The 22,076-nt window shown below is 45.7% G+C and overlaps 1 protein-coding gene across 1 annotated transcript; it reads right to left on the minus strand.

Annotated features, from left to right (window-relative positions):
- Positions 1–17,881: 17,881 nt before the first annotated feature.
- LOC119326241 ((+)-neomenthol dehydrogenase-like) lies at positions 17,882–21,858 on the minus strand. The gene is made up of 4 exons (XM_037599928.1): positions 21,724–21,858; positions 21,349–21,613; positions 19,186–19,368; positions 17,882–18,564 (listed from the first exon to the last, which is right to left on the minus strand). Exons 1-4 carry the CDS (start codon positions 21,759–21,761, stop codon positions 18,172–18,174), a joined length of 879 nt encoding a protein of 292 aa, XP_037455825.1. The 5' UTR covers positions 21,762–21,858; the 3' UTR covers positions 17,882–18,171.
- Positions 21,859–22,076: the final 218 nt, after the last annotated feature.

Here is a 22,076-nt window from a genome sequence, read left to right on the forward strand (position 1 = left end):
ATATGGAGTCTCTTCCATGCTTCACCCCCGTCCTCAGTGTTCTTCATGACGCTGGGCTACTCAACTTCTGCACCGACATCTGCGACTGGAATGAAGAACTCATTCTTCAATTCTATGCAACGCTGCACATCACCGGAGATGTTGAAGATGTGAATTCATGGGTGCTTGACTGGATGACTGAAAACACTCACTACAAAGCTCCGGCCTCTGAATTGCTTCACGCCGTCCCAGTCAGTCCTCCCGTTGAAGGTGCAAGGCTTATTTATGCAGAACCAAAACTTTCAAATCATCTGATGCAAGTGCTGATGAAGCCTTTGAAGCATGGCCAAGCTCCAAGGACCACATTCCTTGTGAAGGAATTGCTCTATATGCCAAGGATAGTTTAATCACATATTGACCAAAACCCTTAGTCCAATCAAGGGCCACAACTCTGATGAAGAAGAGGTTGTTGGCATCATGAAGAATCTGCTATTCAATATCATACATGGTATTCCTATCAACTACCATGATTTCTTCATGAGGACTTTGGCCAATGCTGCTCTGTCACCTTTTGAGTTGAATCCTTATGCTCCTTGGATCATGAAATTCATCAGATCAAGGTCTTCAGTTCACTATAAGGCTCATTTTCAAAATCATCTCAGCTATCTGCCCTGCATTGGAGTCCTCAAAAGGACTATTTTCTTAGATGATGAGAAGGGCAAGGCTGATGTCATTGATGAAGGCACTCATCCATTGGATGGACAGTTTCGCAAAGCTATATCCTATTCCACCAATGATGACTCTGCAACACATGATACTGATGCAAAAGCTTCAAAGCAATATCCTCAAGTCACTGCTCTGCGTGTGATGACTGACCGTGAGCTTCTCCTCAGTCTTTATCGGAAGGTTGAACGAAATCATAAGTGGGTCAAGCATCAATTTGGTGCAATTCTTCAGAACATGACAGTCACTCAAAATAATGTGAAGAAGAACCACTACTACTTGCATCAAATCTTCGGCCGCACTTGGGCCATTCTTTCACATCACTACAGTGCTAAAGATCTTAAGGATATGGACTTTCAACAGGACTTTGACTGGTCTCAGCCTCCTTCGAAGAAATTCAAGAAGGTCAAAGTTCCTCAACTTGTCACTAGTTCATATTCTTCATCGCGCGAGACAGATGAAGCTGAAGACTTGGATGACACCGTGGCAGGCCCAACTTTAATGGACGACCCCATCAACGCTGGCGCTCCTCCATCGACATCGTGATGATATTCTTCAGGGGCATTAGTCCTCATTTTTCATCCCTTTTGGTCATTCGATGACAAAGAGGGAGAAATTTGAGTTAGTATTCATGTGGGTCTTATATATATGGGCGTTTTTTTGTTAAGTTACAACTCTTGCTCTTCTGAAGTGTTCGTTGATCGACTTGTAAACTTAAGTCCTATGGTGGTCTGATACTTTTTCTCTATTTTGTGCATGCTATTTCTTCAAGTACGTTAATGCACGCATGCTGAATTTTTTCAGACGCCATATTTCATCATGCATTTCAAATTCTTCATATCTTATATTAAATGCGTGTATGAATTACAAGATATAGGGGGAGATCTCCATGATTCTACTCTACAATGTGCATTTGCTATTCAAAGCAAATTCCTCACATGTGCACATCTTTAGGGGGAGTTCTTCTATATCTTGCAATCAAATTCCTCAATATCAGCATTTACACTTCATATGTTTATCCCCGTTGAAAACTTAACATATATTGTCATCAATCACCAAAAAGGGGAGACTATAAGTGCATCTAGTGCCCCTTAGTGATTTTGGTGTATTGAAGACTTATAGGTTAAGGGACTAATGTGTTTGTGAGTGTACATAGGTCTATAAGTCTATGAGGAGTTTGATATTTACAGTGAAGGTCGACCCCTAAAAAATAATGTCTTCAGTTGAAGACTTTGAAAGTGAAGAAACTGGTGTGACCTTGAAGACTTGATATTCATGTGAGGATTGTGAAGTGTGAAGAATTTTGTTTTTGTAGTTTCATTTTTCTCTTTCTTGAGTCACAGGAAACACTGTACTGTTAAAGGGGTCGAGGTAAAACTAAGGAAAAGTTTCCAAGTGATACTCAATCAAAATCCTACACCTACCCAATCCTTTCGAGTGAAGCCATTGGAAATCTTATAAAGTTCAGTCAATTTCTTAAGTGTCAGAGACAAAGATCTTCTGTTCTCTAAGGAATTTGGTCTGGCTAAGGAGTTAGGAATTCGCCAGTGCAGATTGCCTAGAAGTGAGGATCATGATAGACCTGAGGAATTTGAGAGCTCAAATTTCCAACCGTTGATGTGCTACGCGCCAGCTCTCCCAAAATATCTACCCACCTAACGGTCATATCATTGAAGGGCATTTATGTCTTATCAGGTTGGGCTGCTCCCTAGGCTATGAATAGCCGCCCCTTACAACTACTAGTTGGTGAGCTGCTCCGAGAGAAACTGACACTTTCATTTAGAGCATCCCATCCTCCGAGGACTTTGAGCGAAAATCATCAAGCGAGCAAAACCCAAACCCAAACACCTACAAACCCGAAGTGATTGAGCATCACTGAAGAGATTGTTCCTGTGTGGAACCAACGCTTGTTACCTTTGAGGACCGTGTATCCTCCAGATGGTTAGGCGTCATGGTCTAGAGCATCCAAGAGGAAATTGTGGATCGCCAAGTGACCGAGTCTGTGAAGATTTGGAAGTCACCTAAAGACTTACCACGAGTGATTGGGCGAGGTCTGTGTGATCTTAGCTCAAGGAGAATACGGTGAGGACTGTGTGTCCGGGACTGTGTGTCCTCGGGTTTAAATACCTAGCCACTCCAACCAGACATAGAATTGTCACAGCAGTTGGAACTAGTCTACCAAATCATCCTCTTCACCAAGAAACTGGTTCTATTTCCTCAACCCATTCATTTCCTCATTCATGTGTTGATGTACTTGATCGTTACTGTTTGACGACTTTGACTGAAGACTTTCTCTATTTCCTCAATCATATTTCTTCAGTCACTTTGTCTTCAGCCTGCTTATCATGTTTACATGCTACTCATACTCTATGTATGTTTCATTTCATCATGATGACTGTGTTACTATTTTGTTACGCTTGCATCTGAATACTTATTCCGCTGCTAGTTGTTTGTGACTTAGGAAATTCCTCACCTTGAATTTCCTCAGTGAAGAATTTGTAAAAAACACCTATTCACCCATTGATATAATCCACTTTCAAGGTGGGGTGTTGATGTTCATACCTTGTTGAGGCTGCGTGGTCATGGGTGTGCTCCCGGCCGCCTCCAGACGAAGCAGAGTCTTTGGCCACAATAGGACCCACCTCTTGCAATCACCAAGCCGCAACGGGGTCTCGTCGTCATCTCCACATAGTACCTGAGGAGCCAAATTCTCGTGGCCCGGCTTGACACTGGCCACGAAAACCTTGAAGACGTCGGGGGGATCGGCCGACTATGGAACAATTGTTCCATCGGCTTCATTGTTGTCGCCTTCCCCACGTCCACCTTCTGGCCGCTGATGGTGTAAAATATGGTGCATGGGGTTACGTCGGCCTGCAACGACATGTCTGCGACGTGAGAGATTTGAAAGCCAATGGAAATGGGAGATTATACATTTATTGAAGAGGGTCGGTGTGACAGGTACCGTGAGGGCGTCGAGCTCAGCCAAAGATGAAGCACCGCCAAGCACGTTCGAGATGGAGGACGGGCTACTATGAACAGGTGCGGGAGCCGGTGTAGGAGCTGGTGCGGGAGCCGGTGCAGGAGCAGGTGCTGGTGCAGATGTGGGAGCAGGTGCTGGTGCAACGCTAGTCAAGCTGCTCCCTAAGAAGTTGGCAAGGGGAAAGTCCGCTGCATCTTTATTTGGATTTGACCTGCTCCAATTGACGATAGCCGGAAGCAACACACCATACATAGCTGCCATTTCCTCTTTTACGGCAGCTACCGCTGCTTTGACTATCTCGGTTGATTTCTTCTCAACCGCAATCTCAACCATCTTGTTGATGTTTTCTTAATTTAACTTTTATCTTTCCTTTCTCTCTTCCATGGTCTCACGGTAGTACTTCTTCCACGTGGCGCCGTCTCCGATGTCGTGCACGCGTCCATACAATGACCGAGTATCCACCGGGAGTCGTTTCAATATGTTCAAGGCCCGGTTGAATGGGGTGTCCCACTTGGGCCTCGCCAACGCCTCAGACAGCGAGTCGCTTTCGGCCGCAATCATGTGCTGCCCTCTCTGCAAAAGGAACAAGGATCGTTTACAAATATGACTAACGTGTAGTCGAATTGATCAGAAGCTAAAATTACCAGCAGTCTCATGAACTCCCTCGTGACCGCGTCTGTCTCGAAAACCTTCTTCACTGGGTCCCAACGGTACCGGGCCCTGAGGACGTCATGCTCCTGTGGGACGGTAAACTCCGCCAAGGGGTCTGGGATGCCCAGACTTTCATGTTCCGCATCCTCCTTGGCCCATATGTACCTCTTCCCCACGTAACCATAGCTTCCAAGGTGGTGGCACCCCATGTTCCTCTCTTCAAGGCCCTTCATGTACTTCGACTTTTCTTTGGCAGCTTCGGCATCGCAAGCCGCCTTGAATATTTCAAACTACTCTTCCGTAATTGTCGGATTATCCTTTACAATCTCGGAGTAGGGTTCCTTTTTGTCGATGATCCTTGCTTTCACCCTTCCAGGTGGCCAACGCGTTGGTAAACTTGCTCATGGTGTGTTTGTTTATCTTCTTCATTGCAGGGTCTTTATGTGGATCAGTATATTTCTTTTCATCCTAGCCCGGGAACAAGAATACCTGGTGTAGCATCATTAGGAGGGAGTGCTTCATATTTTCTGTCTTCTTTAGTTTCTCATCGTTCATGGTGGCGGTTGTCCGTACGATGCAGCCTAATTATTGTCGTAGCACACTCGCGCTTCTGCAGGCTCATTTGGCTCAAAATTGTCGTCGTCCACCTCCGTGACCACCACTCTAGCAGTGATGAGTTGGTTTGGGCATCGATGTCTCCTCTTTGATTTCGGTTCTATGCCGGCTTCGCCAGTCTCGGTGCCGGTCTGGGTCTCAATGCCAGTCTCGGCATCGGTCTCTATGTCGGTCCTGAATGTGACAGGTGGGCCCAGCAACGACAACTGTTGCTCGTCGACAAGTTTCAAATATTCGTCTGCCACCAGGTAGACGTCGTCGCAATCACCAGAACCATGTCCTTCATTGTTGCTAGCCATGTTTCCTACGATTAAATCTAGTCAATTAATTCTAGACCTAATAAAATGAATAATGACATAAAAAGGCATATGTTTTGCAGGAACGTTGATTCCTTCCTGGTGCGACAAATCTCGGGCACTCGATATGTCCTAGTTTGTAGCACAAGTCATGCCAAAATTCACGGAAAATTTCGGCATGACCTTTGCTAAAAAGTGGACAAATTGAGCACCTGAAATTTGTCGGAATGGAAATGAATCAACATTCCAGCCAAACATAGGCCACTCGGCTTCATTCCCTGGAAACAACAAAAGGCCACTTGGGCACAATCGAACCACTTCAATGTTGCATATAACATGAGCAAACACTATTGAGAAAATTTGCATATAACATGACCACTTCAATGAAAAGATATAATCAACAATAATGGAATATGAAAATGAACATGAATGACATATATCACATAACATCAATATTGTTTTTCGTTTACATAGCAACGATTACTTTAACCAAGTTTTTGAACAGAAAAACAATTCTGTTTTCTGTTTATAGCTAAATGCCATAGTTACTGTTTTTTATTTATAGCTAAATACTTTTGTTTATTTTCTAAGGATAAAAGTCTAGGAAGGGATCATCTTTAAAATAAAACTTGCCTAAATTATTTTTGTTGAAAAATAATACTCTTTTCAAAAACCCAAAACCTTTGAAAAATGACCTCACTAAACACTTCTCTGCCTAGGATAGAACCCAAATTCTGTTCTAGCTATTCCTCTCTCTCTCTCTCTCTCACACACACACATTATTTTCTTTTCATCCAAATTGTTTTAGAGAAAATATTCCAACAATACTTGACCTTATTAGAAATTCCAAAGGAACTACATTTTCTCTCACCCTTCTGACCTCACCAATATTTCCACAGCAAGACCCTAGTATACACCCAATTTCTTCAAAAGTATTCAGGTCCATAGTCCAAATAATTCAAATTTCATTTGGATGAAATTTGGACCAGATTCAGGTCCATAGTCCAAATAAATTTTTATAGCTAAATGCTACTGTTTTTTGTTTATAGCTTCTATTAATTTAAAGCTAAGCTACTATAATTTATATATCTTCTGTTAATTTAAAGCTAAATGGAATTACTGTTTAGGTGTTTTCATAAAAAATGTCCTAGCTAATTTCCTAAAAAATTGCTCATCTTTTTTCCTCAATGCTAAAAAATTATCTAATGCCCTAAACAAATCTAGGGTTCATATGAACATCATCACAGTAGCAACATATGAATTGCCCTACCAGAGAGAGAGAGAGAGAGAGGAGGATGGCAGGGGAGAGGAGAGGGAGAGCCTTACAATCGGCAGCGAGGGCGGGCTTGGGCTCGGGCGACGACAGTGAGGTCGATGGCGGCGACGGTGAGGTCGAGGGCAGCCTCTGGCGACGGCGGTGAGGTCGAGGGCGGCCTCGGGCGGCGATGGTGAGGTCGAGGGTGGCCTGGGGCGACAGCGGTGAGGTCGAGGGTGTGCTCGATCGGGCAGGGCGATCGACGGCGGCGAGAGGGGAGTTGGGGGATAGAGGGAGAGGGGGGAAAGGACTTAGCAAAAATTTGAGCCCGCGCGGGGTTAAGTCAATATAGCAATAACGCTGGTAGGAAAAAAGCGCTATAGCTAATTTAGCTATAGTGCTTTCTACGAAAACGCGCTACTGCTATAGGAAGTAGTTATTTATTTTTCTTGTTCTTTTCTTTTCATCTAAGGAACACAGCTATAGTGTGGGTTTATAAAACACGCTACTCCTATAGGAACTATAGCGCTTTGTGGCAACAAGCACTACTGCTATGCCTTTCTCCTATATTTTTATTTTTCTTTTGTTTATCTTTATATTTTCTTTTTTTCATTTCTCCTTTTCTACTTCTTTCATTTTGATTTACTTTTCTATTTTTTCCATTTTATTTTCTTTTTTTAGCTGTAGCGCCCTATATAGGAAACACGCTACTACAAGGCACTTAGCGGTAGCGTGCTTTTTGCAACATCGCTACTACTATTCCTAGCCTACCGTCAACAGTGTGGAAATTATAGTAGTATCGCTTTTACATGCAGACTCACTACTGCTACAACCATAGCTGTAGCGCGCTTTATTGACATGCTCTACTCCTAAGTAGCAGTAGCGCGATGTTCAAACCAGCGCTACTATTATACCTTCGTGTATAAGGTTTTACCTAGTAGTGCCACGACCATCCACCAAAGCCGAGCCGCCTGGGCCCCGAGGAAGGGAGGGCCGAGGGCCCCTAGGAGCCACTGACGACCCTTCGGCCACAGCCTCCTAGAGATCCATCGTCGCCACCTCCTCACGTGCCCGCTCGTTGCGCTGCAGCCAAGACAGACCCGCGGCCCAGGCCTCGTGCTCCGTCGTGACCTGCTCGCGAGCAGACCGATCCGCCTCTAGGGAGCGGCCCGCCTCTAACGAGCCCTCGCGGCCATGCTTGCTCCCTGGGAGAGCCTCAGGGAAGGAGGCGCGAGATTTGTCCATCGAGAGGACCGTGACAAAGGAAGCCGAGAGGGGAAGAGGAGGTTTGGATCTGAGAAGGCGACGAATACGGGAAGCGTAGCGGGGCACATCAAGATGAGAGGCAGGAAACCCTAGATCGGGGTCAAGGCATCCCTTCTGAATCCATATATACCCAGAAAGAGGAGGGCCACTAGGCCGCCCCTCTTTAGACACACATGCCAGCGGGCCGTCCGGCACACCCGGCCCAACCGAGGGCAGAGGAGGGAAAACAGACACGTCAGAATGCACCGAAGCCACCAGGGCCATGGGCCCAGATGGCCCAACAGCCTGGTCATGGCCCACCACAAAATCGCTCACCAACTAAGAGCCATGTCCTAGGGTTTCCCCCCTAGGCCGCTGCATCGCCGATGACGAGCCACCCACGCTGCACAATGGAGAAGCCTCCCCCCACGCCCCTGGTCGTTGCCCCAATGGTGGTCCAGGGGAGGGAAGGGGCAGCGAGCCCACCGACGGTGGGCAGGAGTCCAAGACATGAGCCACACAGAGACACGGGGGAGATGGGGGATCCAAGGACCGCAAACACTTCCTAGATCTACGGCCTCGGCGGTGAGCCACACACCAACCATCCTCCTCCACCACCGGCAAGGGCACACGACCACGCCCACCCGGGGCAAACTTACGAACCTTAGGCGCAGTGCTACGATGGGGAGACGGAGGAGAAGCAACGGGGAGGAGGGCGTCCTCCTCGGAGTCGGAGACGCAATCGCCCAGGGCCCAGAACCTGTTGGCCCGAGGCGCACCACCAACGACGAGGGGGGGGAGCTACCCAGCTCCAGGTATGGAGAGGGAGGGACGGGGGTAGAGCAGATCATGGGGGAGGCCAGGGTCGCGTTGCTAGCTGGGGAGGGCGCAAGGGCGGAGGGAGAGGGGAGAGAGGAGGCAGGAAGGGGAAGGGGAAGTGGAGCCATCCTCCGTACCTGAGAGAGCTTGCTCAAATAACGGTTTTCTGTGTGAAGAGAAACAGGAAATCCAAACTTCAAATGATATAAGTGAAGCACATGAAGCATTCTACAAAGCCATACTCAAAAGATATAAGTGAAGTGTAATGAGCATTCTATAAATCAACCATGGACTATCTCATACCAACATGGTGCGTAAAATAAAAGGGAAAAATAAACACAAAAGATGCTCCAAGATTTACGCATATCACATGAACCAAACGAAGACGAAAACATACTGATACTTATTGAAGAAAGATTGGATGCCTTCCGGGGCATCTCCAAAATTAGACGCTTGAGTCTCCTTGAATATTTACTTGGGGTGCCTTGGGCATGCCAAGCTTGAGCTCTTGCCTCTCCTTCTTCTCCTCATATCGGGACCTCCTCGATCTTTGAGCACTACATCCACACAAAACTCAACAGAAATTTTGTGAGATCCATTAGTATAATAATGCAAATCACTACTTTAAGTATTGTTGCAAACCAATTCATATTTTGTTTTTGCATTGTAGCTATTGAACTATAATTTCTCCATGGCTCGTACCACCGGTAGAATCGATAGTTTCATCAAAACAAGCAAAACAATGCATCACAAACAGAATATGTCTTAAACAGGACAGTCTGTAGTAATCTGAACATCTACCATACTTATCTAACTCTAACAGTTCTGCAAAATTAAGACGAAATAAACAATTTGTATATAAATACTGTGCAAAAAGTTTCAGAACCTTTTGACCTTCCAGTAAAAATGAAAATTCATGCGCTACAGCCAAAGTTTCTATTTCTGCACGGCACATACCAACAAGCAATCTAATCATCCTAAAGGCAAATCTTCGCACATTATTTTTATAATACAATGGATTTGTACAAGGGGAAAATTATTTTTTTCAGAAACTTCCATGAAAAAATTACATTGTTTCCATGAGCATGAACACTAGTGTTCAAGGTCGACCCTCACTTCCCCAATGCATCACCTTTCAATCGCTTCTCTTTTTGAAAAAATTGTATGTTCCCCTCTATATTTTTTGTTTTTAAAATTTATAAAAGCACTCAACAGAAATAAATGACTCTCTAAAACTTTCGTGTTGTCTCCCTAGCAGCGCTTTCTTTAAAGACAGTAAGCTAGGCATAAAGTGCTCAAGTAATGGATCCACCCGGATCCCAAGGTATATCAAAGCCAATTTTAATTAACAATGATTTGGCATTTATCATGCAATGATGAAGTCTAACTACCTTCCTATGCATTGGCATGTCATACAAGAACAATTCATGCACATCAAGTAAAGGCCAATACATAGCATAAGCAGTTTCTTGCAATTTTATCGTGTTGGAAACATAAAGAGGTGGAGATATAGTTCCTCTCTCATAATAATTGTAAGTAGGAGTAGAAAGCACATGCATATTATATTCATGAAAATAATCATGTGCAACAGTAAAAGGCAACCCATCAATGTAATCCTTAATAAGTGCAAATTTCTCCGATTAGTGTAGTTTGGATAATTCAAAAAGATAATAGGACTATCATGTGTGGATGTCATAGCAACAACTTCATTTTAACATAAGGAACTATAGCAAGTTGATCTCCATAAACATAATTCATATTGGCATCTTGGCCACAAGCAAAGCAATCATGTAGTTCATCAAAAAGGGATATTTCAAAAGAATCAATGGGATCATAGCAATTATCATAGCATTCATCCTTCAGAAAGCATGAAGGGAAGTTAAATAATGTATGAGTTGGAGGGTTACTCTCATTAGAAGGTGGGCACGAGTAGCTAATCTGCTCTTCCTCCTTTTGTTCTTCACTCTCTTCATCATCTTTTTCATCCAATGAGCTCACAGTTTCATCAATTTTTCTTCCATAGACTCCTGCAGAATATTAGTCTCTTCTTGAACAGCGGAGACATTCTCAATAAATACATCAATATCGTAATTGCATTTATAATTATCATAGCAATATTTAGGGATAGCAAAATTTCCAGGTCTATAAATTGAATCATCAAAATCTTCAAACTTTTCAAACAAAGATTCAATTTCATGAGCACCCTTAAAAGCAACAAATTCTTCTATTCGTTCCACATCATAGTAATCATATATACCATTAGCATAAGAAGCCAAGGTTTCATTATCATTAAATTTTCACGAAAAGAGAAGGTGTGGAGCCTTCATCCTAGAGCAACAAGTATAATCATATCTTAAGCATAACTCTCGAGCATACCAATGCAACATATTAATTTGATCCCATAATTATTTCCCTTTTTGTGTCAAGTGATAATCCCTAAAGTATTTAGGTTGATCCAACGTTACTCCCACTATCAAGTTGAATGGGGTTTTCTCAGGATTAGCAAAGTAGTACATAATATTTTCACATAACGAGCATCGAGGGTTTTAGGAGGTTCCCCATCTCCATGAGTAGCAAGTAAAACTAATTTTTTTTGGTATTTCATGTTCGATACCCATAATTAAAGATAGAGAACAACTTAGAACAGGAAATAAAAACTACTTAGTGATAAAGCAAACAAGCACACACGAGAATATTCACCCCACGCTATTGCTCCCCGGCAACGGCGCCAGAAAAAGGTCTTGATAACCCACAAGTATAGGGGATCGTTTGTAGCTTTTTTGATAAATAAGAGTGTCGAACCCAATGAGGAGCTAAAGGCAGAACAAATATTCCCTCAAGTTCTATCGACCACCGATACAACTCTACGCACACTTGACGTTTGATTTACCTAGAAGAAGTATGAAACTATTCTGCAAGAATAAAACTATGAGTACTTTGCGAGAATAAAACTACGAATAAATTGCAAGGTAATAAAAGTGGATAGATTTTGTCAACAAGAAAGTCATTTGTCCCTAGGCAATCGATAACAAGTACCGGTAATCATTCTTGCAATTTTACATGAGGGAGAGGCATGAGCTAACACACTTTCTCTACTTGGATCATATGCACTTATGATTGGAACTCTAGCAAGCATCCACAACTACTAAAGATCATTAAGGTCGTGAAACCCAACCATGGCATGAAGTATCAAGTCCTCTTTACTCCCATACGCCATAACCCACTTATCCGTGTTTAGGCTGATGTCACCCCCGCAACACCGACAATAAGCAAACCATGAACATATTGCAACATCCTACAGCGGGGATCCCTCCATTTGCGTGACACGGAGGGCACCGTAGGACAAAACCATAATAAAATATACAATCATACCAAGCAAGATCACGATTAACCCACTGGACAAATGGATCTACTCAAACATCATAGGATAGCCATAGATCATTGGGAAATAATATATGGAGTTGAGAACCATGTTTAAGTAGATATTACGGCGGGGAGAAGGGGTGTTACACCGCTACATAGAGGGGGATAAAGTTGGCGTTGGCGGTAGCAAGGCTGTTGATGTAGATCGCCGTACGATCCTTGCCCCAGCGGCACTCCGGCGCCACCGGGAGAGAGAGGGAGAGAGCCCCCCCTCCTTCTTATTCTTCCTTGGCCTCCCCCTAGATGGGAGGAGAGTTCCCCCTCTGGTCCATGGCCTCCATGGCGGTGGAGGGGTGGGAGCCCTACCGAGATTGGATCTCCCTCTTTGTTCTCTTCTATTTCGTGTTCCCCAGATCTGGTCGAAAACCGTTTCTTATATTCCAGGAGATCCGTAACTCCGATTGCGCTGAAATTTTAACACGATTTTTTCCGGATATAAGCTACCTTGCGCCCGAAGTAGAGACCCAACCGACATACGAGGTGAGCATAAGACACCTAGGCGCGCCTGGGGCCTGGGGCGCACCCTGGTGTATCTTGGGGTTTGTGGACCCCCGTTTGCGTTGATTCCACCTCCCAAAATTCACAAATATTCCAAAATAATTCTCCATAAAATTTTATTGCATTTGGACTTCGTTTGATATGGATATTTTGCGAAACAAAAAACATGCAACAAACAGGAACTGACACTGGGCACTGTATCAATATGTTAGTCCAAATAAATCATATAAAATGTTGCCAAAATTGTATAAAAGTTGTATAATATTGGCATGAAACAATCAAGAATTATAGATACGACGGAGACGTATCAGCGGGCAGGAGTCGGTAGATGTGGGCAGGAGTCGGTTGATGTGTGGAGTAATAGTAGTAGATGCAGGCAGGAGACGGTCTACTTGTCATGGACATAATGCCTATATTCATGATCATTGCCTTAGATATCGTCATAACTTTGCGCTTTTCTCCCAATTGCTCAACAGAAATTTGTTTACCCACCATATGCTTTATTCAAAAGAGAAGCCTCTAGTGAAACCTATGGCCCCCGGGTCTATTTTTCAGCATATTATTCTCAGATCTATAAAACCAAAAATCCAAAAATACCTTGCTGCTATTTATTTATATTTACTTTAGCTTGCCTTTTTATTTATCTTGTATATCTATCTCTATCAGATCTCACTCTTGTTCGTGACCGTGAAGGGATTGACAACCCTTTTCCGCGTTGTGTGCAAGTGTTTGTTAATTTGTGCAGGTGCATATATTGGGGACTTGCTTGTGCCTCCTATTGGATTGATACCTTGGTTCTTAACTGAGGGAAATACTTATCTCTACTTTGCTGCATCACGTTTTCCTCTTCGAGAGAAAAATCAACGCAATCTGAAGATGTAGCACTGCATCACCATTTTCTCTTCGAGGGAAAAAACAACGCAAGCTCAAGAAGCAGCATCCCTCTACGCACCACATCGCCGATGATTGAAGCTCCCCGCAGCCAACTCCACTACGGCAAGGTGAGCTCGCGTTTGACCCCGCCACCTTGTCTTTCATCTTTGCCATGCTCGTGCGCATCTCTCTGGCCCATTCGCATATCCATAGGAGCTCGAAATTGGGCGCAACATCTTCACCCGACAAGCAACATCGCCGCGCGCACCTATGGCGAGCCACCATCGTCCCCGAGGCAAGCCGTGGACACCATCATCCTTGTGTCACCTCCTGAATCCCATTGACCAACCCGCCATCACCAAAGACCCCCCCCAACATCGTCTAATTCATCGACGCCAGAGACAACGCCGCCGGCCCCACGCTCTCCGATGACCTAGCTGCCATGGGTGAGAAGATAAAAAGGGTCTAATTAGCAAATTTTAAATCCAATTTAAATATTTATTTTTGTAGAATAAACCTATTGAATTGTAGTTTCATCTTAACTAACTATAATTGAAATTAAATAATTTAAAATTTGAAATTAAATATAGTTCAACATATGCTTTAATTCAAATTAAATCCAAACTTAAAAAAGTTATAACTTTTAAACCATAGGGTAAAATTGAGTAATTCTCTTTGCATGATAAATTAGTAACCTAAATTCAAATTTAGTAAATAATTTTGGATCACATTTGACTTTAAGAAATTCAAACATAATTTGAATTTAGTCTAAATCTAGTGGGAACCTATTGACCAATTCATTAGTTCAAAATAAATGAAACCTTTTGCAAATGAATTCATGAACCAACCTTAATCATATATGAATTCATTTCAACGTGAACCCAACATTACAAATTCAAACTCAACTGAATGCAAATTCAAATCTTATTTAAACTCAATTCAATTTGAATTCAAACAAGATAAAACATAATTCAAATTCAAATTGAATTATAACCCAAAACTTAAGTCAACCTATTCAACTTACTTGAACCTAATTTAGATTATTTGAACCAGTTCAAATTCAGATATGAAGTTCAAGAGTTCAAACCAGTTCAAACTTAATTACAAATTCAACTTAAATGCATGTTTATTTATGAACTTCGCTGAAACCAAAATTAACTTAGTTTGTATTCAATTCAAAAGGTCAATCAAGTTTGAATTATTATTCAAGACATAGTTCATAGACCATAAGTCCAGTTGTGATGATTCTTTTTGTTAATTGAATCTGTCAATACAATATTGCATTACATACCACTTATGTGATGAACCTACCCTATTGATACTTCATGCATGTGAACCCTTGTGTCACATGTATCCCAAGTAACAACTAGTATGTTTTTCCTAATTCTTTATGAGTTGACACATGAACACTTAATCTCATAGCACAATCAACACTGACGCCATGCACTACACTTTATTGTTAAGTTTGATTGTATTGTATGGTTCTTTACGTAAACTCTTTATCAATGATAGATTATTCAAGAGCGAAGAGTAGCCTTACTAAGATTGTGTGTGTCAAGAACTTCTTCAATTACCAAGATTGTGCTTATGTGAAGAAGTTCATGAAGTACCAGGAAAGTTTATACTAGTGATAATGCTTCCCCCATGTTTCACTATGTTGCCATACTATGCTAAACATGGTATAGGTTAACCACATGTTTACCAAGAGTGTCGAGTCCATGATATAGTGTAGGTTTCGGGACTTGTTATCATGTGAATGCTTCATTGCTTGATGCGCTTTGGTGTCCCCATTGAATGCACCAATGATTGGGAGAGCACTTGTATTTCGGGACCATCATTTTCGAGTGATATGTGTCGATGGTTGATGCGCTCTAGAGTCACCATTGACTGAGTGCGCTTGAACATACATGCCCTTTATCATCTCTGGGAATCGGTTGGTTCTCGTCTATGGTTAGAAATGGGAGGTTGGCCAGCTTAGCCTTGGGTAGTCATTAGGTGATTGGACTTGACTGGAAATGGTTTTGACGGAAAGGGTTCTGTTACAAAACAGGTTGGAAACCCTTTTACCTTATATTTTTACTATATAGGATATGTTGTTATTACGTGTAACCTGCCAATACATCCAATGTATTGACCATCGTGGCTGCAACGTATCATGCTGCAGGATTTTCCGCATCGAAGGAGAGATAAGAAGTAGGGTTATGATGCTATACTCAATTGCCGCTTGTGAGTAGATGGACGACACATGAGTAGATATTTCTCATGTTATTAAGCTAACCTTGAGCTAGTAGGTATGTAATGTATTTAAGACTGGATCTGTGTTAATACTATGACATGTGATATTTCTTGTTATTTCATCATGATATGTGTGTGCTAGCAATTGATCCTAGGACTGGCACAGAAAGCACATAGATTAGGGGCCCCTACCGGGACTGGGTGGTCACACATATAACCAACCTGAGACAAATTAGGACAAAGCCACCCGTCCACGAGGAAAACCCGGAGAGCGCGAGGTAGCACCCACGACGCCCCGAGTAGTCCGGCGCATGCACGTATAGCCGGACAGGAGAATTGAACAGTCGAGTGTGCAGATCGGACGACCGAGAGCACTCAAGGGGACAACGGCGGGAGGCTTGCAGGAAACAGACGACTCGCGTGCCGAAGCCTTAGAAGGAGGGTACTCCAGCATTATTTACAAGAGTAATACATCGACACACGACTCTGACTGACGTATGTACGTCGCAAAAAGAAAGTGACAATACACCAGCGGAGAAACCCCCCTCCCCCGCGTCGCCTCCTCTGGCAGCTCGGGGGCAGCCCCATCGCGCCGCCGCCGGCCCACTTCCTCTCACCCCCATCCGCTTCGCCGCCGCCGGAGAGGACACCGGCGAAGCAGCGCGTGCCCCAGGGATGGTGGCGGCGGGGCTCCTTTGTGTCGGCGCTCGCCAGCTAGCGGGGATCCATCCGACGGTGCTGCAAGATCCAGTGTGGTGGGCCTCTTCGCCGGCGTCGAGGGGTGGATCCGGGGCTGCTCAGGGCGGATCCGGCGCGTGGTGGTGCGGTGCTGGTGGTGCGGGGCTGATGGCGGTGGGGTCGAGTGCGCGAGGTCCTGATGGTCCGGTGTCTCGGGGTGGCTCGTCATCGCTCTGTGGTGGGCGCTGGCTGGAGGAGGAGAGGCCCAACGCAGCTGGCTGGTGATGGAGTGTCACTGCGGAGCGCGCAGGCCGGTGGCGGCTTGGTGTTCCTCGCCACGGAGGCGCTCGAGCCAGGCCAGATCTGCGCTGGCTGGAGGTGAGGTCTCATGGCCGGTGCACAGCAGGTGAGGTGGTGATGCGGAGGGCCTGACGGGGTGTGGCAGAGGAGTTGTGGCTCGATCTGGTGGGGGCGGCGCCAGTGGGAGGCAGTGCTGGGTTCTCACGGGCAGGTTGGTGGCGGCGCTGCGATGGCTCGGTCAAGATGGAGTCTTGCGAGCAGCGAGCGGTCGGTCATCCCTGTGCGGCGTGGCGAGCGGCGGTGCTTTCCTGGTGATGCCGGCCTGGGATTTCTCCGTGGAGAGGCGGGTCTGATTGTCGCAAGGCCGTTTCTTGGAGTGGGTGACGGCCGTCGCGGGCAGTCCTGGACTTGGCTGGAGGTGCTGGGTGGCTGCGGACCCACGTGCAGGCTGGGAGTGGATGGTGTGGCCGCGGTTTCCCTGCCGGGTGGTCGGTCGTTGGTCCTCGGCTATGCAGCTACTTCGGCAAGTGCTGCGGTGGCGGCGGTGTGAGGCTTCTTGGCAGTGCTACCAATCCCATGGAGGCGGGGCGATGGGCGAAGCGCGGATGAAAATTTTGCACGGCTTCTGCCGGGCAGGCGGTGATGGCACCTGTGGATGTCATTCCCCTCCTTGGAGGCATCGTCGAGCGTGTTCGCCTCATCCCTCGCGCTCTCGGTGTTGGTGGATGTCTCTGGGTGACAGCCTAGATTCGATGTTCGGATCGGCACGATGGCGGTGTCCTCGACGCCGCTCCTCTGTTGGGAGCATTATGTTTGGAGACACGATTGGTTCCTTGTTGCTCTCCTCCGGTGTTCGCCACTATCCTTTTCTGATCTTCAGTGGCGCTATGTACGTTGGTCGTCGGTGTATCCAAGGCAGTGTCTTCCCGGATTGGATCGAGTCCTGCCATTCATCTGCCACTTTCTCTTAGGCGCTCAGGGTGGATGGTGCGTCGACAAGAGAAGTTCTGCGGAAGTGTGGTCTTTGGAGGTGCCCGGCGTCGGCCGAGACGCGGTGTTGTGTATCAGTTTAGGATAGGCTTTTTGCATTGTAGCTTGTCTAGTGGTGGTGTTTGTTTGTGGTCTTGTCGGTGTGGTGTTCGTGCTACACTCGTTGTTCGCATCAAGCGGTAGCTTTCTTGTAACTAAATTCTGCCTTCTATAATACTATGGTACGCCTAGGCGTACTTTCGGAAAAAAAAATACATCGACACACAAAAAGGGTGCAGACCTTTTGAGTGTACGAACATGGTTTGGGTATACATCGCATGATTTCTAATGTTAAAACTTGTGGATTTTTTTTCTTTGTAAACACAGTTAAGAATTTTTTGTGGTACATCCTCTGTTACAAACAGGAAGGGAGGAGAACTTTTTTTGTTTCTTCTACATGCTCTGTTCTACAAAGTGGAGGGTGAGAGAGTTGTACGGACGCGATAGTTCGGAGACGTCAAGCTTGGTGAGGAGATGGGGTTGCATTTTGGGACAAACGGCCATCTTTTTTGTCGCCAAATCGTAAGCGTGCAGCTACGCACAGCTCCGCCATGCAGCGCGCGGTGTCGTCGTCAGAGCTTGGAGTAGAGCTGCGGCGTGGACCACTTGAAGAACTTGCCGGTGGGGAGGTCGGCAGGGGGCAGCAGCGCGAGCCCCGCGGCGACGCGGCCGGCCTCCTCGGCGGTGCGCTTGCCCCACCCCCGCGTCATGTCAGTCCGCGTGAACCCGGGGCAGAAGCAGTTGACAGCTACGGCCCCCCGCAGCCGCGCGGCGAGGAGGCGGGAGTAGGCGTTGAGGGCCAGCTTGGAGACCGCGTAGTCCGTCCACACGGCCGGCCACCCGTGGTCCTGCCACGTCCCGTCCTTTACCTGCGCCAGGAACCGCGACGCCATGGCCTCGACCTGCTGCTCCGTCAGCCTGCCCTCGTCCAGCAGCATGCTCCTCAACGACGGGTCCCTCACCTTCTGCAAAAAGATCAACACACAACGATTTATTTCTGAAATTTGGCCTGCCAAAACTGCATCCTCTTGTGCATGTCCCATAGCAGTTACATATACTACTAATGAACTCTGTGTTGAGCATGGAATTGGACATTGTTTCAGAATTCAGATGGCCTTGGACTAGCTGGTCACGGTGTGGACACAGGACACTGATGAAGTCATGTGCTCTGACAGTGTGACTCAAGAGAATTGGCATTGTCTCTTGGAGGAGAGTTTGTGCGTTCAAACTTCAGAGTCCACAGCCGATCGCTGAATCAGCTGATAGCGAGCTCATAGTCAAGCTGTTTGCCCCCTTAATCAAATGCTATTTATTTAAACCTGATCTGACCCGCAAAATAAACAAGGTTTTGAGTCATGTGCGCAGCGCGCTCACTCTTTTAAGTTCCCACTCGCTTGACAACTAGTGTGAGCATGGGAGAAGAAGATTTGGTTCCAAAATCATTATTCATATAGTATAACCTCTAACGTAAACTGAACCGTCTGAACGTGTTATTTGCCTCATGCTGCACAAAACGTGCTAGTGTTAAATAAGTAGGAGACGACAAGTACAGTACTGCTAGTTTACTTAACAGCATCATCGCTTACATTGAGAAGGCCAAGCTGGGAGCTGAGGTTCAGGATCCGGCTGGTCCCAGAGGATCGACGGAAAAGGGGCAGGAGCGCCTCGATGAGCATCTTGGCTCCATAGAAGTTCGTCTTTAGGACTGTCTCAGCATGCTCCACCGAGTTGGTGTCAATCTCGTTGAACGATACCCCGGCATTGTTCACCTGCAGGAGGCAAGAGGCTTGGTTTCAGAATCACATAACTCATGTCAGGCTAAGAAGATTCCTGGGGTTTGGCTACCAAGAAAACAAATCCTGAAAGCATGTGATTGTGAGGTGGTAGCCCTGGTAGGTTACATCTACCATGCACCAATTCAGCATCTTATTTTCCTTTTGTTCTTTCTGGTGGAGCTTTTGCTGTCTTGCTGATAAGGCCTAGAATTAGGAATTGTGCTATTTGGGCTACTGGCCTACTACTATGCAGCTTTGCCCTAATTTAACTAAGCGTTCCAGATAGTACTGGTGACAGCTGATGACGGATAAGTATCAACAAATTGATACGGTGGTTAAGACAACTGGATAATCTACCTAGTTCAGTAACTTATTCATTGTCATTTCTCCAATAACAGGATTATGATTATGGTTTCTTTCACTCCGTTGAACAAAAAGCTTACAGGAACATTCTTATAGAGAAATATTCAGGAACAACAATTCACTATAGAAGAAGATTTTTTTTAAAAAAAAGACCTTTTCACATATCCGCAAAAAAACTAGGAAAAGAAGATGAAAACTCCGTTGATACTTTGTGACGTTAGCACAGATATATGATACTATAAATCAGCGCCGGGATCGATGATGTTGCGATATAATGTTTGATGACCTGGATTGTAGCGACTAGCGACTGACGCAACTTGCAATTATCTTATACTGACTCATCTGAAGAACAGCTAGCTCTTGTACTTGCCTGTTCCATGGTCATGGAACACAAGCTTGTGATATTACTAGTTTGTTCGCCGCCCTCACGTTGCCAGCAACGGCGATTGCATCGGAAAATAATAGTAATATCTGAATCGAACTGCATGCAGTGGATCTTCGCATTGTTCGTTTCTCGTTTCTAAAAAAACGAATCGTGTATCATCTGGCTCGTGGACTTTGGACCACACTGCCGATTAGTTTAAATCGAATCCCTCAACAGACAAGATATGCAGGGATCGATTACTGTAGCGGAATGCACGAAGCATCTATGCGGTATCTCGATCGACACAAGCAAGAGGCTGAGGCTCACATCTAATTCCGGCACCTTGTACAAGCTATACAAATATCAAAATCCTTATTTTTATTATCCTAAGAAGAAGAAGAATTGTGATCGATTTGGTGACCTAACAGAAAGATTGTTGCATGAGTTCACCATAGTTAGGATAATAAAATTGCCGACCTATTAAGTGCCAAGATCACTATCGACGACGCTTTCTTACGGCGTACATGAAGGGAAAAGAAAAGGTCAGCTGATTACTGCACTCAGCGCCTCGTGGCGACGTGGCGTGCCCTCGTTGACCCGCTGTTACCGGTGATGACTTGGCTCTAATTTCGGCTGTGGAGTGACGTTTGGGTTAACAAGTCTGTTCCACTGAAACACTACCTCTTGAAGTTACTGGTGGTTGCAGTCTGTCATAGGGTTTCTGTGGGCCAACGGATGTTTTAGTTCACGATCATAAACTGTACCCAACTACTGTACCAGATATACTTCACCGGCATGCCTTATTTAGCATAAGCGCATTTTCTCTTTAGAAACGGCATATGCACATTTAATTTAGCAGAAAGTAGCTGGGCATGCTTTGCAAAAGGACATATGTTATTGTTAGTGGGGTGGGAGTTGCAAATTTTGTCTATAGTGGATCGGAGTAGTATGACAGTACTTGTCATTTGGGGCAAAAAGGGGGTAGAGTAGTATGTATGCATGGTAGACTATTAGGTAAGCCAACCCCTAACCCTAATTACGTATACAATCGGGTGGTTAACATGGCTCATTAATTGATAAACAGCTAATTTAGCACACCACATTTTTTTGCCGGGGTAGGGGGGAGGGGGTCACGTGAAACTTCAAATCAAATTAACCCTGCCGGAGAGAGGAAAATGGCAGGCGGCGGGAATTCAGGGGAGAAGCATGGGAATAGACGGCGAAAAATAGACGATCGTGCGGCTCACCAGAATGTCGAGGCCGCCGACGTGGTCGCGGATCCAGGAGGCGAAGGCGGCGACAGAGGCGGGGTCGGTGACGTCGAGGCAGCGGAAACGCACGGACGGGAGACCCCTGGCGCGGAGCTCGGCGGCGGCGGCCTCCCCGCGCGCCTCGTCCCGCGCCGTGAGCACCACGGACAGCCCCTGCTCCGCCAGGCGCGCGGCCAGCGCGTGCCCAATGCCACGGTTGGCCCCCGTTACCACCGCCACCGTCTCGCCGGTCCACCACGCCCTGATCGATAACCAAAGTTAATCATGACACAAAACAAAGTCAACCACAAATTACATCTCACTGACGCCAATACATACACACAAATATACACGAGTTAGTTAGAGAGTTACTTGTGCGGTGGCGTCTCTTTGGAACTCGAGCAGTCCATGGACGATAGAGGGAAGGAGGAGCACTGGACAGGATTGCCTCGATGGAAACTGGAAAGAGAGGTCAGGTACGGGAGAGCCAAGCAAAGCTTTGGAGTGGGATGTGGAGTGGAGGAAGACAACGAGAGCGGGGTATATATAAGGACGGCAAGCCAGCAGTTGCAGTGACAGGCAGGGCAGGGAGCGCGCGCAAGTGGGTGCGTGTGATTTCAATATGATATGCCGGCTTAGTCTTTCGGAGGTGCTCATAGGGGTAGGGTGTACGTGTGTGCGTTCATAGGGATGAGTTTATGGGCGTGTATATGAGCGCTTGTGTC

The sequence above is a fragment of the Triticum dicoccoides genome, chromosome 6B, assembly GCF_002162155.2.
Source record: "Triticum dicoccoides isolate Atlit2015 ecotype Zavitan chromosome 6B, WEW_v2.0, whole genome shotgun sequence".
In the NCBI taxonomy this organism is placed as follows: Eukaryota; Viridiplantae; Streptophyta; class Magnoliopsida; order Poales; family Poaceae; genus Triticum; species Triticum dicoccoides.